The 16,267-nt window shown below is 44.9% G+C and overlaps 1 protein-coding gene across 1 annotated transcript in view; it reads left to right on the top strand.

Annotated features, from left to right (window-relative positions):
• Window positions 1–2,259: 2,259 nt before the first annotated feature.
• The window catches only part of INPP5A (inositol polyphosphate-5-phosphatase A), a 139,408-nt gene continuing 125,400 nt past the window's right edge, over window positions 2,260–16,267 (top strand). The window contains exons 1-3 of the mRNA XM_018078504.1: window positions 2,260–2,308; window positions 10,229–10,329; window positions 10,863–10,950. Of these exons, the coding sequence (XP_017933993.1) occupies window positions 10,256–10,329; window positions 10,863–10,950 (162 nt within the window). The 5' untranslated portion in view covers window positions 2,260–2,308; window positions 10,229–10,255. The remainder of the gene's footprint in view (window positions 2,309–10,228; window positions 10,330–10,862; window positions 10,951–16,267) is intronic.

The raw sequence follows: 16,267 nt of genomic DNA, 5'->3' as shown, positions 1-16,267 counted from the left end.
GCTCTTCTCCCGAGTAACAAGTGACAGGACAAGAGGAAACAGCCTGAAGTTGCACCAGGGGAGGTTTAGGTTGGATACTGGGGAAAACTCCATCACCAAAAGGCTTGTCTGGCCCTGGCACGGCTGCTCAGCACAGTGGTGGAGTCCCCTTCCCTGGAGTAACTTAAAAGCTGTGTGGATGTGGCACCTGAGGATGTGGATTTGTGGTGGATTGGCAGTGCTGGGGGAACGGTTGGACTCCATGATCTTGGAGGTCTCATCAAACCCAAATGATTCTGAGGTTCCCTGCAGATGACAAGTAAATAGTGATGCCCATCTTAGATTGGGCAGCGGAGGCGGAACAAGCAAACGTGTCCTTGGTTTTCCTCTCTGAATAACTACTGTTAATGCTGGGTTATTCTTAAAACTCAAGAGATCCCCAGGACATCTTGTGATTGTCTCAAATAAAGGGGAGTGAGGAATGCATGGGTTGTTTGTTTCTTAAGGTTGAATTGCCTGTTGCTGAGTGAGGCCCCACTCTGGCTTGGACATCAGCGCCCAGTGCTGTCAGAGCTGTGCCAGAGCCCCACACTGGGCTTTATTGGAATGTATCATAGTCCCCAAGGTCTTGGTTTTTTGATGGTGTGAATCTGGCCCTTTGGTTTATATCATAAACAAATCATATACAAAGCACGTTCTCAGGTCATATCTGTTTTGTAGAATGATTAAAAGAAAACAACCATCACTAAGTCCTGTGCCCCCTTTGTAACTTCAGCCTGAAGTCATCTTGAAATTGCTGCAGCTCCTGGTTTGCTTGGTTTCTCTTTGGTTGTTATAAGAGCAACAGCCCTTACTGTTCCTCAGTGGGTTGTCTCACTATGTTCAGGACGAGAGGGAGAAGAGCTAAGGTGGTACACAAGTGGTTCCTGGTGGGCATTTCTCACAGGTCAGTTTTACTGCCTGCCTGGTGGACGCAGGGTTCATCTGTGCTGGCAGTGAGCTGTGCTGGCCCAGGGGAAGGGCACAGGGGGGAGAAGAGGATGTTGTGTTCTGTGTATTAATTTAAGCTGTCCCTGAGCTTGGGCCAGGGTTCAAGCTCTGCACCCAGAGCGAGGGCTTCCATAGGGAATATGGAGAATGTTCATCACTGGGAAAAATAATTGTTCCTAAGGAGAGGAAATTTCACCTTCTTGACCAATAATGTCTCAATTCCGGAATTGTCAAAGGGTGAATAACAAAAGGGAGGTAACAGATAGCATGGGACTAACGTGGTGCATTTCCCCCTCAGCTTTCACAAACTCTTGCAGACTCTTGAGGCTCACAGGATGTTTTAGCCTTACAAATCATTACAGTACCTGTGGGCAAACCTTCATGCAACAAGCAGTCAGGATAAAGTAGTAAATTCAAAGTTGTATCCAACTACGTGAAAATAACACACTTGGTGGGAGAATAGAGCATAACAGAGGTTTCATGCCTGTATGTTTGCCTCTGGACAGGTGGTGTTGGAGCTGTTTGTAAGGGATGATGTTGAGGCATCTCTCTGACTTTCAGTTTGATGTGTTCTGCTCTCACAGATACTGCATGGTCCTGCCACTGCTGTGACAGGAAAGTCTCATGTGAGTTTTTATTCCCCACTAGGATGCAAAAATTATCCAGAAGTCTTGTTGTTGAAGATAAAGCTCAACAAATCAATTCTCTCCCTCTGTGATCGTGTCTAGGCTGGGCTCTAATACTGAAAAGGCAGAACTTAGCACTTACTGTGGTTTTGCTGCTTTGGTTTTCATAACTTCTGTAGCAATCTGGAAATGCTTCTTCCAGTCTGTCCTTGACAGGAGCTCTAATGGACTTGAGCATCCTGCAGAAGCACCGTCATCCCTCTGACCCAATTTATTAGAAGTAAATCCGGGTCACTTGAAGCTCAGGTTGGCTGGGTGTGGACGGGTCGGTGAAGTTTCTGATCCCCAGGTGATGAATGTGCCCATGTAACAGGAGATATTTCAACACAAATCAAGTCTGCTGATTTAATTGCCTGATAAACCCGTGTGGGTACAAATGCTGTGCAGTTGTATACAAAATGTACCTTCTTGGTGAGAATCAGAGGAGACTTGGAAACGAAAGGCGTTGTCCATTGGCATCATGGAGGAGCATCCTCGTGTTTGTACTTTTTGCACTGATTGTGAAAAAAACTCCCCACTTGAATGTACTGAAGAAAGCAATAAGTATCAGGATATTATTATGAAAATACATTACTCTTATTCCTAATTATTTTTTGTCTTCTGTTTTTCAGCCAGAAAATTTACAGAAGAATTGGCTTCGGGAATTTTATCAGGTAAGGTAAAGCTTATTTTCATGGAGTTTTGTGAACACTTGCTTATTGGCATAATTTGTAGTGTCAGGATCTTTTGCTTTGCAAAGTGTAATTGCTAACTAAGGTAAAAGCAGCCCTGAAAAATGTCTCTTTCTGGATTTCTAAATAATCATTATAAAAATTCAGCATATAAGCACTGTTTTTGACAATACTCTGCCTTAAAAAAAGGATTGATGTTTTAAAAAATTCACTTTAGTTTGGCATTGGTCTTTCAAGTCTCCCGAGCAAAAGATATATTTAAGTAATTAAAAAATATATATATATGTTGTGAAGTCTAGTTTACCCTAATATTGAAATATGAGAATCACTGGCATTGGTTTGTAATAGATCAGTCCTGTGTCTGCTCTTTCTTGAAAATTTTCTTGTTTGGGCAATGTGACACTGAACCCATGTTATAGGATGTTCTGTAGTCTTTGGGCGTCAGGTTTATTTTAAAAGTAAAACAAGGTCCTCTTACACATCATGTTGATGTAGTAGAGACTTGTTTAAGTAGCAAACTTCATACAGAAACATGGAAATAAACAACAGGAAATGAGCACTGGTGGGGCTCGAAGGTGTCATCCCTGGGAAAAGCAGCACAAGCACTGGGTCACTCCAAGAGCTGGTGCCACAGCTGTCACAGCTGAGAGTCTGAGAGTCACAGACTCACAGAATGGTTTGAGTTGGAAAGGACCTTAAAGCCTGTCTCGTTCCACCTTCTGCCATGGGCAGGGGCACCTTCCACTAGACCATGTTGCTCCAAGCCCTGTCCAACCTGGCCACTGAAAGGAACCATGTGGTACTGAAGGGCCACAAGAGTTCTTTATTCAGTCTGACTTCTCCTATAGAAAAATGGTTAAAGCAACAAAATCATGTTTTTCAAGTTTTAAAGTGAAACTATGTGCAGCAAAGATCATTAGCAGTATCTTATCTTTTGCTTTTAGTAACTGATCACGTCCTGTACTTCTTTACAATCTCTGGTTACTGGTGCAACCTGGGACCTTTATTGTACTGTGTAAAATACTGCAGTTTGCTTTTTCTGACCAATGGAAAGGATTTGCAAATATCTGAGGTGCATTAATCAGTCCTGCATTCTTCAGTATCTGCCAAGTTCCGATTCATCTGTTTATTTTTCTTCTTCCATCTTGGTTGATTACTGTTGTATGTACATGGTGCTTGCACTGCACAGGCATCTCAGCCAGCTTTGATTCCAGCCCTCCACGGCTTCAGGAAAAACTCTTCCTGAAGAGAAATACAAATAAACAGAACTTTTTTTATTTCATTTTATTTTTTTTCAGATGGCTGCATATTTTTCAGCATCACATGACTTATTTATATATCTTTATTGAGGAGAATCCTTCTCTGTTCACTTGTTTACTGAAGTAGGATGAGTGCTATGGAAATGCTTCTGAGTAGTTTGTGGAAAACAGGAAGAGGAGGGGAATAGAATGAGCTGCTGCTGTCTTAGGGCAGGGACCACTGACATGTGACTGGATGTGGTCTGTCTTTGGTCCAATGAACGTTGTGTGTAGAGAATTCCAAACAGGAAGAAGGTGATCCATTAACTCTCCATGGGACCAGTTGAGGGCAGGGTCTGAGGGAAGGTGTCACTGAGGCAGATCCGAGCCTGTCCCTCAGCTGTGGGGGCTCTGCAATGTCCCCTCCTCCTCTCCGTGCCTCTGCCCTCTGTCCCTGCAGTCTGAAAGCTGTGCTTTAAAAAGAGAGGAAGAGTAGCCAGGACAAGGCTAGCAGTGCTGTGTGTAGTCAGTGCCAGCCGTGCCCTGTGGGCCTTATCCTACTTCCCCTCTGGGTCCCTGCACAGGGTGGCTGCTCACACCACACTCTCCGACACAGTAGGAAGTGGAACAAAACTTGATAAAAAGCTCCTTAGGGAAGAGATGAACGTGGCTGTACCAAAAGTCACTTAGCACCATCCCAGCCCAGGCTGCAGAGCGACCCAGTGAATGTACAGCTTCAGGGGGGATTGTTGCATTTAATTCCACACGTGCTGTTCACAAACTCTGCGAACTGAGGTTCAGCATCATCGCTGGAAAATGACTCTTCGTGTTTCTTCGTAAACTTGAAACCAGATAAACCGCAGACCACAGTTTTTTCCATTCTTCTGAGGAATTCAATTTGCATATGTAGTTGTGTCAGGGCAGTTTGCATAACTTCAGAGGATGAGGTCCTTGTGTAAGTAGTCAAAATGTTCTCCACGGTAAAGGAAGCACCATTACCACTCTTAGTTTAAAACGTTTCTAGAAATTAAACCTGTAATGTCTTTCAGTTGATGTCAGAGAGTGTACCAGTTACAGAGCATTTTGGGAGCTTGTTTTTAAGTTCCAGTAAATTAAAATAAGGGGTTTTAATTGCTGTGATGGGTGTATACAAGTCACGTATTATCATTGATTTACTTGCCATATGCGTTTCTGAGGACATGGCAGCATATGGAGGGCAAAAATAACATTAAAATGTCACATACTAAATTTTTTAAACTTCTACCATTGATCTGCAAATATCCTACATTATTAACATGAAAAATATGGAAGATCTCATGCTGTTACATTAAACAGTTTGTCAAGAAATACAAACAGGAAAAAAATTACTTCAAAGACCCTTTCAGAGCTGGTTTTATCAGCAGCTCCCCGCCCAGAGAGCCACGAGCTGCCTGGTCACTGCCGTTGACAGCACAGTGGATGTAGCTGAGAGGTGTTGTCCTGTCTGATCTGGTTGCCTTGGATTCATCCATCTGCAGTCCTATAGAAGTGGAACCTGCATTTGGGTGACAGCTGACTGAGTAGTTTAAAATTGATTTAAGGGGTAATTTTCTACCAGTTCGCTACTAGTTATTGCTTTTCCCCCAAGGAAGAGTAGGAGGGGGTGTAGGAGAGCTGAGAAAGGACTTTTATTGACTTCTTTATTTACTTAGGGCTTTTTTTCCTTTTCACCTCCTCCTTCTCTATGCCTTGTCCTTTCTCCAGCTGCACTGGGCAGGAAGAGTTCAGGAGCTGGAGCTATTGCAAACCTTCACTAATTTTAGTAACAGTCCTTTTGTGTTGTGCTCATGGCAAACAGTCATTTTAGATGCAAACCTGGAGGCAGAGGGCTCTTTTCCCCTAGTGCAATTTTCCATGTTGCCTGATGTGTTTGAGAGTATTTTGAGCATTTACTTGTAGTTATACAGAAGTGAAAAGTTTACCTAAAAGCTAAGGGTCATCTTGGTATTGCTGTGTGGGAACTCGATGTGTTACTTGGGAAAGAAAGAAGAAGGAAGAAAAAAACAAACAAACAAAAAACCCTCAAACCAACCAAACAAAAAAACCCAAAATACAACAAAAACCCACCTAGCCACTCAAAGGTTGTTGCTTAATTATTTTAGTGGACTTAATGCTGTTTGTTTTATTAGAGAAGGTGATTAACCAAAAGCTCTGTTGCAGCCCCCAGCAGCTCTTGTGAGCTGAGGTCTTGGCCCTTTTTCAGAGGACTGGAAGTTGTGGATATTTCTTTTTCTTCTCTCCTGAAGCTTTTCCTCAAGTGGGGCCATTTGAGGGTTTTCTGGTTGGTTCAAATACATGGCCTGTGTCCAGGGTAGGGATGAGGGCCTGAGCTGCTGGAGCAGCACCACTGGTCTCTGGGTGTGCATTCCCTGGGAGGTGCCTTTTTTTCATTTCTTCAGACTTACAGAAATTGAAAAGACTTGGAGTGCTTTGAGACCACACATGATAAATTGACTTGTACATATTTCACAGTTCAAAGGAAGCTAAAGCTCATGCTTTGTTAATTTTTTTTGAGCAGTCCTGTGTATGGACAGTGAAGGCTCAGGCTCCTCTTGTGCCTTGCTTGAATGGGGTCTGAACCTGGTCCCCTCACTCCGGTGCCTACACTGCCCTCTGTGGGAGGCCTGGCCAGTGGCTCCTGCCCCAGCTTCAGCAGACCCTGACCCTCCCTGGCCTGTGGCACTCTGGACCCAGGGCATCCCCACTGCCAGGGTCCCCTCCCTGTCCCCTCTCCGAAGCAGGCGAAGACCTGTAGCAGTGGGAAGGTGTCAGATTTGTACTTTTCACCAGTTTTATATTCATTCAGCTGTGTTGGAGCATCTTGCTCAGTTACCCACATCCCTTAAAATAACTCCTGATTGTGGCTTCCTTTATGCTATTTTTGTGTATCCAGAAATTGAAAATAATGCCCAACTGCGTAACAACATTGTGCTGCCACAAATGCAAATTACGTGTTTATGTTGGTCTTGTGTGTGATCTTTAACCTCTGGCAACTGGGAGTTTTCTGCTCTGAAGTATTCATTACTCATTATTATGTACTGTTTGTTCTTCCATAAGAGTAGAAAACTAGTAAAAGGTAATGAAGCGGAGCCAATTTGCTCTTAGTTGGAGGAGTTTTATTATATGAGAAGACATAACTAATATTCAGGTATGCTTTAGTGGTTTAACCTGCGAGGAACGCTATGACAACCTCTACTAAGCCAATGCTGCTTCCCCATGGATATATCCTCATCAATATAAGGTTTTTTGGTTTTTTTTTGTTTTCCTTGGGGTTTTTTTAATACCAGCTGTGATTTCAGGTTCTCAAGGATTTAAATGCAAACCAAAAAACCTGTGTTCTGCATCTCACTTCAGAGACTGGGAGTGTTTTCTGTGGCTGCTGCAGCACAGTGGAATTGTTCTGCAGTGTTCTCTCAAGGCAGGACTTCCCTATTCAGGGCTCCCTGTGACTGATTATGAATGTGAGATAGTTTATGCCTAGATCTTACATGAAATTGTTTATTTTACTTTTTTTGTCTTACCAGTTCATTAGTTTGATTAGCTGTGTATGAAGAGCTCATACTGAAGCAAACTTGTTGTAGTTAAAATAAGTAACACGGTGCTGGTTCTGCTGTGCCCACAGTTGGTGTTACTGGGTGCATTGCCCTGGAACAGTGAGAATGGATGGACTACAAGATTAAATAATTACAACTATTTTCTGATGATAGTAACTTCACAGAGCCGTCCAAATAGATGAGATCAGGATGTAGAGTCCAAAACTGATTTGGAGCAATAAAGCAGATGGGGAATTGGGGTGGCATTGTGTTGGGGAGCACAGATGAGCTCTGTTCTGAAGTTCCACTCCTTGGGCTGTGTTTGGTTAGTATTTCTCTGCAGGTAGTGAACAAAGTGAACCACCCAGGTAAAGTAAGGATGCTCCATAGTCCTTCACTGCTGCTGCTGCACTCTGTGATGACAGGCTGCTGTCTGTGGTCTCTTGGGCAGCACCCTGGGAAGAAAGGAGGGAGTATCTATACAGGGATGCTTTCTCAGCAGCTTTCTCTTAGCTGTTTGTAAACCTATAAAATCAACTAGTACTAATGTAAGCTTTCATAGTTATGGGAAGTATGTATCAGAGGAAAAGTATGTCCCAGTTGGGTATCATTTCTTGTAGTTCAGGGATTTTTTTAGCCAGCTGGTCTGTCACCTGCTTACTGTTTTTGGTTTTTTTAATTAGACTTTCCTTTGAGTCCTGCTCTGGCTCATTCTTGGTCCCTAACAATGATGGTCTGTTTTAAAGCAAGATTTCTGATATTCCTGTTGGCAGAGACCAGCATTAATGAGCTAATGAAAGTGCTCAAAGATCCTCAAGCACCTGAGTGGGAGTATTTACCTGTAACACTGACAGCAGCTCCTTTCAGAGTGCTTCAGTGAGCAGGTCAGTGTCAAGATGTGTTTCACTGATGGGGAAGCTGAGGTACAGAGGAGGAAGTAACTGTCTGAAGTCACTCGGAGGCCCACAGCAGGACATTCCCTCTCCTGGAGGCTGACCCAGTGTAGGTTGGCAATGCTGTAACTCCCAGGGACCTGGGCACAGTGGTACTCTGGGTTCCCCTTGGCTCTGGTGTGCTTGAGCTGCTGCCAGGCCTCCCCTCACTGAACTCTGTGGCTGCCTGTCCCACCACCCCCTCTGCTGCTGGCCCTGGCACCCCCGGCTGCTCCCACTGACAGGGACTGCTCCGGGCACTGATGGAGAGCAGTGTTCCAGGGATGTCCCCGAGGAAGGATGTGCCACCAGCTGGTGATACACCTCGCTGTCACCTTGCCCTCTTGTGCCTGGTGGGCACGTGGGCGTGTGCTCCGAGGAGGCTCCAGCAGGGACTGGCACTGTCTCCTGCCGGTGCCCACAGGCCCTCCCTGCCACAGCACGTCCCCAAGCAGGGCAGCTGTGCTGTCATGAGAAGGTGCCAGCTCAAAGCAGGGCCCTGTGACTGCTTCTGGCTCGATGCTAAGCTGCTGTGGTTTGGATTCTGCTGATCTTTAGTTCATTGTCTTTGAGCTTGATTGTCTAATGAGATTATTTGCGCAGTTGAGAATGAGGGATTTTGTACTCTGTCATCAGATCAAATGGCAGTTTCTCTCCACTGTGGTTTAAAAGAAACGTCCACAACTTCCAGTTGGGGTGTCCCATCCCTGGAAGTGTTCCAGGCCAGTTTGGATGGGGCTTGAAGCAACCTGGTCTAGTGGAAGGTGTCCCTGTCCATGGCAGGGGTATGGAATGAAAAGACCTTTTGACAGTAATATTAATCACTTTTGATTTCCATAATTAAAAGCAAGACTGCAGTGGTTTACTGCGTCTGTACCTTTTCAGAGTTGTAGGGTAGGCAATGAGTACAAAGGGAAAGAAATCACTGTTTTTCAAGCTGTCCTTCCCTGGGGTGTGTTGAAGGGAGAGCTCTCCAGTCCCCATGCCCACCTCCCACACGACTCTGCCCCAGTACAAGCAGGAGAGATGCTGTGCCCCCTACATGTGGAGCACCCGAGCCTGCAGCCAAGGCCTGCACAGGGCAGCTGGTTTATGATTCTACTGGGAGCAGCTGGTGGAAACCAGCTGTTCTTCCTCCCAGTGGCTGCACGGACAGCGTGGGCCTATGCTGGCTGGAGCTGCCCAGGGCCACCTTTCAGAAGTCAGGGAATCCTGTTTCGGATTTTAGCGTGTTCTCTCCCCATGTGCTTGCGCTGGCACATCATTTATCATTTCAGACTGTTCCCTTTTAGAATGGAAGTAGTTCTGCAGCTCGTGTCTGTTAATTCACAGTAAGATGTGGAATACAAGTTGTAGAGACTCAGTATCAACACAGAAACATTTTGGATGTGGTGTTTAAAGGGCTAAATAGAGACAACATAGAGAGAATTCCGTAGGACAGATTAACATGGAATGGGTGTTTCAAAGCAGCAGCAAATTTATAAACACTTGATTTATAAACATTTGATTTGATGCATGCTGCGAGACAGAAGCATTCTAGGTTTTTGGTATGGTAATTGCATCCTAGTGCTGACTGCTTAGTATCTAAGATATTTGCAGTGTACAAGACTAACACCTGGAATAGCATGATGGATTTCTGTGCCTCGTGTGTTAGATATGTATGTGTACCATAGTGTGTGTGTTATTTAAATACTTTTGTAAATCACATACTCTGTAGATAAAAATATCAAACACAGCAGCTAATCAGCATTGGGAAATTTTGTAAAAGTGGAAAGAAACCCACTTAATTTAATTGAGGTGTTTGAACTCTTCCACCTCCCAGACAAGGAGATGTTTTGATCATCTTAATGACATCAGGCCCTCTTTGAGGGGAGTTGAAAGAGTTTATTTGTATTTTAAATCCCTAGGAATTAATTTATAGTTTAAAAAGGAAAATATTAACTTAGAACACTTGAGATAATTACTGTGTATTATGAGTCTTTTATGTGGATAGCAAACGATGCTCCCCTTGCTGCTTATTGCTGTTGTGCCAGTTACCTCTCAGGCAGCAGCTGCCAGCCCTCCCCATCCAGGGGACACACCTGGATGCGTGTCCTTCATGCTGTGTGACCAGAGCTGCGGACACAGCTTTGTTAAAACTGGCTTTTCTCTCTGTTCCAGGTCGTCCATGCACACAAACCCCACTTCATGGCTTTACACTGTCAAGAATTCGGAGGGAAAAACTATGAAGCTTCCATGTCTCACGTGGACAAGTTCGTGAAGTAAGTGTTGGGGGGCCCTGGCCGGGCGCCCCCGGAGCCGGGGACAAGGGCAGAAGTGATCAGTCACCGGCGGAACCGCGGAGCTTCCCCCGGGAATGTTTTAATTCATCGCCTCCAAACCCCCGGGAGATGGGAGCGAACCGGGGCCGTGCGGGGACGAGCCGGGGCCGCGCGCGCCCTCTGCGGGCGGCGGGCGGCGGTGCAGCGGCGGGGATGGGTAACGCTGGGACCGCGGGGCCTTCTGCACAAATTACCCAAATCCACGGAGTTTTGTGGGCATCGGTGGCCCGCGTCCTTCCCAGCCCTGTCCAAACGGCGCTGAGGAACTCAAGATCTACGTCGGAGGTGCTGCTGACCATGGGAGCTTTAGAGTGTCCGGGCAGGTGGCTGTGCCGGGGGCATCTCTGCCCATGGAATTCCCCCCGGGGGTTCCTTTGAGTGATGCTGGGAACATCACAGCACAGAGCAATGCCGAGGCAATGCCGTACCGTTGCACCTCCCTTTACGTGTTCAATCTCTTCTTTTTCTTTCAGAGAATTGTTATCAAGTGATGCAATGAAAGATTACAACAGAGCTCGAGTTTACCTGGATGAGAACTATAAATCACAGGAGCATTTCACGGTAAATTTCTTTATTTCACAAGTTCAGTTCAACCAAAGGTGAATTTCTTTGATTTGGGGGTTTTGACCCATGTGGGGCTATGAGCTGTTTCCATCCTGATGATGATTACATCTTTACTAAGAGCGTTTACCCCGTGGAATGCATATGTGCTGGTCTCACAGGGGTGCATCCGTCTGAAATGAGTAGAATATCAATATGCACTGTCTTTTGTTTAAAATGATCGTCAAAGGCCTTTTTTTCCTCCAACAACTAACCTTGGTGGCTCCTCGCATGGGAGTCACCTCCCATTCCAGAGCTTGGCAGTGTCTGGCAGTGTGAGGTGGTGCCAGTGAGCTGGTGATGGTGCTGGTGAGGGCTCAGGGCTGCTGTCGGGGACCTCCTGAGCTGCTCACAGCCCCGCTGGCCTGGGGCACAGTGTGAAGAGCCAGAGCACAGGTTTGCACTAGCACATGAGTGGTGTTTAGGTACATGTAAATCCATGTGTGCAGGACTGCCTTTCCTGCAGAGCAGAAGGGCTCGTGTGGCCATCGCCAGGGCTGTGTGTTGTGCCAACACGTCTGCTCTTTGTCCGGGTGGTCACTGCTGGGTTGTACAGGAAAGAACAGCCTGGAGGCTATTCACAGGAGGTGAATAGTGACATCTGCCTTCTCCCTGGGGCAGCAACTTCCTTCTCCCCCAGGATGCTCCTCAGAGGAGCCTGGCTCCCCAGTGCCTCTGGGCTCTCTCTGACACCAGAGGTGGTGCTGCCCAGTGGCCAAAGACAGTGCCTGCGACACAGTTTGGACAAGGAGAAACCATCCCCTGGCACGCACACAAACCCCAGCTTGGAGGCATATAAGTTTGGGGAATAAGAACCTGGACAGGTTCTTATTTATTCCTTTTTTTAATTACTCTGGCTAGAAGCCTAGCTAGCATGGAACTGGAGAGGAGGCATCAGTGTTATTTTCTCTTCCTCATCAAAGAAGAGAAAAACAAGATTATGAACTTTATTGAGCCTTAGTGGGACAAGCCTCAGCCAGTAACATGGAAACTGTCTTCTGAAGGTTTCAGAAAGTGCCGGTAGGTGAAGGGCAGTAGGACAGAGCTGCATGTTTTGGAGTCACTCACAGGTCAGAGCTGCATCCAGATAAACCCACGCCCTGGCAGAGACCCTGCGGGGTCCTGCAGCAGGTGCCTCCTGGTGTGGGCAGGGGAACTGCATTACCTGATTGACCTTCAGCCAGATGAGGTCCAGAAATCCCTTCCAGCTAGACCTTTCTCTGATACAGGACAAAAGGATAATTATCTGTGATCTTAATTTGGGAAACAACATAGAAGACTAATGCAATCTATAACAAAATGCAACTTCTTTTTAAAGATGACCACAATACTTTATAATATTGAAGTTGTTTTATTTAGCATGAGGTACATTTATTTTTGATGCCACTATGGTGAATAAAAGGGCTGTTACAGAAGCTGACAGGAGTACCAGTCATAGAGTATATGCTCTTTGTGTCTCTGTGAAGAACTCTGTATTTTGCAAAGTTCCCAGTTCAAGAGATAACATACCTTCTTGTTTCACATACCAGCATTATTTTCTAGGCAATGTGTTTTCTTGCAGTATTCCCCAACAACCTTTGTATTTCTCCCTTTCCTGTCATAAGTACTACTTTGCATATTTTTTTCTTCTAATTCTTCATTTATTAAGGCTGTCAATATATTCAATAAAGGGGGGGAAAAAAGACTGCTTCTACCGATACTATTTTCTGTGGAAAGCAATGTAACCAAACACATGTTATTATTATTATTATTATTATTATTATTTGTTTAAATTGCCCTCTGTTGAACTGTTGGGGGGGAGCACTCTAGAAAGGATTTACAGGTTGTGGTGACAGACTCGAACAAGCTCCCAGTGCAGTGCTGTCATTCAAGGAGGAATGTGACCCCTGAAAGTGGGGCTAGTGGAGAAGGAGTGTAGAAAACATGGTGATTTTGTCTCTATGCAGACAAGGCAAAGCAGCACAGGTATTCTGGGATCCAGTTGGGCAGTACAGGTGTTCTGGAATCTAAATCTTGCATCATAATTTTTAAAAGCACAGTGAAAAGATGGTCTCATAGAATGATGTTTCTGAGTTTTTTCTGTCTGTTGTTTTCAACCTGTAAGAAGCTTTTAGAGCTGAATCAGCTCAGTGTGGAAAAGGGAAAACCTAAAAGATGAGTGATTATTCAATGATGTTTTGTGTTACTATCACTGAGAGGATAGTACACTGAGAGGAGTATAAAACACTCCCCTTATAAAACACTTAGGGGGAGTGTTTTATACCTTCCCTGCTAGACTGTAGTAGCAGTGGCTTGGAACCAAAGCCCAAAAACTTGGAGAGAGGCTGCACCTTCATACTGAGCTCCTTAACATTCTGAGTTCTTGGAGTCTGCTCTCTGGCACTGAATGCTGACAGTCCTTGTACTCAGTTCCTGCAACTGCTGTCAGGAATCAAAGAGTCATAGAAATGGTGTTTTACACACATGCTTTGAGCTGGCAGTTCTCCAGCTCCTCTGCTCAGTGCGTGTATTTGTAACTTACACTGGGTGACTGCCTGAGTGGGGGATTCACATGTGGTGTGTCCATTTAGGGTAAAGGTTTGGTCTTATCTCCAGTGTGGTTTGGCTTGCACGATGTCATGCATCTACTTGTTTCCTCATTAGTTGTGTTTGCAAAGTTCTGTAACTTCTGTGGGCTTTTTTCCATCCCTTCTAAGGCATAAACTTGGCAGCAGATGGTGGCCTTGTTGTTATTATATTATTACCTCTCTGTCTCTGAAATATAAACATTTATCACATATATTATTGTATAATGCTATTTTCTTGAGAAAGGGAAAAGCCCAAGCAGTTGCAGTTTGGTTAACCTTGAGCCCTGCTGCTCTCACATCCCCTTTTCTAGAAGGTTTGGCATCACTTCCTCTGTAAGGCTTTCCTTGGCTTGGCTCCTGCAAAGCTAAACCAGACTTTCCTGCCCACAGTTACTCAGTTTGTCTGTGATAGGACTGACAGGCAGGTCTGAGACAGCACTGTCAGCAGCCTGTCCCTTCAGCACAAAGCCTCTGTTTCTGGCTCATGGCAGCATAGGGGGGTGAGTTCCACACGAGAAATAACAACCCGGTGTGATAAGGAGGTGTTTCTAGGGGAGTGATTTGGTTTTAAAAACTTCGATAACTCGGTGTGTATTAAGGATCAAAATGGTTCATTTGGCTTAATCAGAGACATAAAGCTTAATATCAGGATTTGTCATTTATGGTCACATACACTGAATCTGGTATAGAAGTGACTGGTTTTAGGTTTCAGATTTGTTCAAAGAGGGGGAGGAGTCGTGACGAGGGAGAGAACTGAGCTTTGGTGGGTTGGGTTTGTTCTGCTGGGAATGGTGGTAGGATGAGACTGTGTGGGATTTTGTTCCACTCAAAACTTACTAAACTCATGCACAAAGTAACCTCCAGGCTGAGCAGTGAGTGCATGGCCAAGGAAGGTGCTGGGGTGGCAAGACCATGTCCCAGAGATAAGCTCAGCTTGCAGGCTCTGTGGGTCGGGCTGGGGAGGAGGCAGCTTTGGACAGCAACTCCTGACCCAAGGCTTTGGTAAAGGCCAGGCCTTGGGAGCAGCAGAGGTGTCACGGGGAGCACAGGGATGAAGCAGCTTGTGTCACGCTTTGGAGAAACGCAGCTTTATCAGATTTAAAAATTACTTGAAGATTAATCTCTTGGCAGAGAGTGGCTGCATTAGAGCTGACGCCTGTCAGCTCTGTGAAGGTGGCAGTGCTGGAGAGCTCCCAGCAGTTATGGATGAGGCTGGTGGCTGACAGCCTCTGCAGGCCTAACGAGGGCTTCCCAGAAATTTCATATGAACTAAACCGGCAGCTCTGCTGCTGTCCCAGTTCTGACAGGAAATACTGATGGCAAATGAGTGTGGACAGACTGGCTCCCATGCTAGCCAGAGGTTTCAGACACTCGAACAGCTTGGCAAGGCTTTGTGAAAGGCAGCCTCCTGTAAGTCCTTGTTTGAAAGCATGATACTTTCTTTTGTCATATAAAATGTCACTTAGGAGGTAGATCTTGTCAGAGAATGTACAGTTAGTGAAGAGAGAACACAGAAACAAGAAAAGTGGAATAAGGCTGAGAAGCTGAGAAATTCAGTACATTGCTTTTATTTGTTTGTGACTACACCCAATGGACTTCACTCTTAATAAAGCAGATCTTTGCAGTTGTATCGATTTTTCCCAACATCTCATTATTTACATTCTCTGTTAATTTTATTGTACTTGGTGTATTTCATGGAAGGGGTAAATTATAAATCTTGACACTTTTCTTATGTGAGGAGTTACTCAAAAATAGTTGGGTTTGTTGAACTTTTACATTTCGATACTTCTGAAATAGCCCAAATTAATGGTATATAAGGTATTTTCATACTGGAATAAGAACATTCATACTGAAGCTGAATAGCAGCCAGAAATATGTTGATGTTGTCATCAAATCCATAACTATTTTTGTATGAAAACATGTCAGTATAATTGGTGACATTTTTATTGCAACTAGATAAAATCTAGTTGGTTCGTGCCCTGTATTTATTGATTTCTGGAGTACTCAATTAAGGTTTTATATTGCTTAGGAAATGCATTTTTTTCTTTTTCATTGTTCAGAGAAAGCAGAGGAAACCCCTGTGTAGCTTAAACCTCCCTGCTGTGTTGAACACATGGTTTCTGTAGGTTGAGAGAGAATCTTTAGTGCATCAAGTCAATTCTGAGGGTCCTGGCAAACCAGACCTCCAAGAGTGAGCAGGTCACCAGCTGCTGCCTCGAGTGTTCTGTGGGCGTGTTGGGAGCTATGTGGTCGGAACAGCCCTTAGCTGATGTGTAGAAGCATCAGCCCAGTGGGGTAATTGCTTTACTTCCCAATATAGGTTTGTTTTTAAGAAATAAGCAGAATCCTTCATTGCCTGTCTGCCTGCTCAGCCCCACAGGTGACCTTGCAGTGAACAAAGAGCCGTTGGGCTCTACATGTGATGTGCTGAAGTTCCATCTTCCTCCTCTTAGTAAGGGTGCAGTGCACTGCAGTTAGCTCATTGCATAGCAGAGTTTTATTGAAATTAAACCAGGAAAATACATTTTTTGAAACCACCATTTCTGACATTTTTGGATTTTGTACTTCTGGTAGCAGTAGATTGAATGGGGAGAGGCTGCTGTGCTCGCACAGCTCCCTGCTTCCAAAGGACAGGTTTGGTGAGATAGTGATTGAAATGAAACTTCTTTTCAATAACCACCTTGGAGGTGGACAAAGATAGGATACAAATG

Source organism: Manacus vitellinus, unplaced genomic scaffold, assembly GCF_001715985.3.
Source record: "Manacus vitellinus isolate BGI_N305 unplaced genomic scaffold, ASM171598v3 scaffold_40_pilon, whole genome shotgun sequence".
In the NCBI taxonomy this organism is placed as follows: Eukaryota; Metazoa; Chordata; class Aves; order Passeriformes; family Pipridae; genus Manacus; species Manacus vitellinus.
The sequence above is the reverse complement of the archived record's forward strand: the minus strand, read 5'-3'. Positions and strand labels throughout refer to the sequence as shown.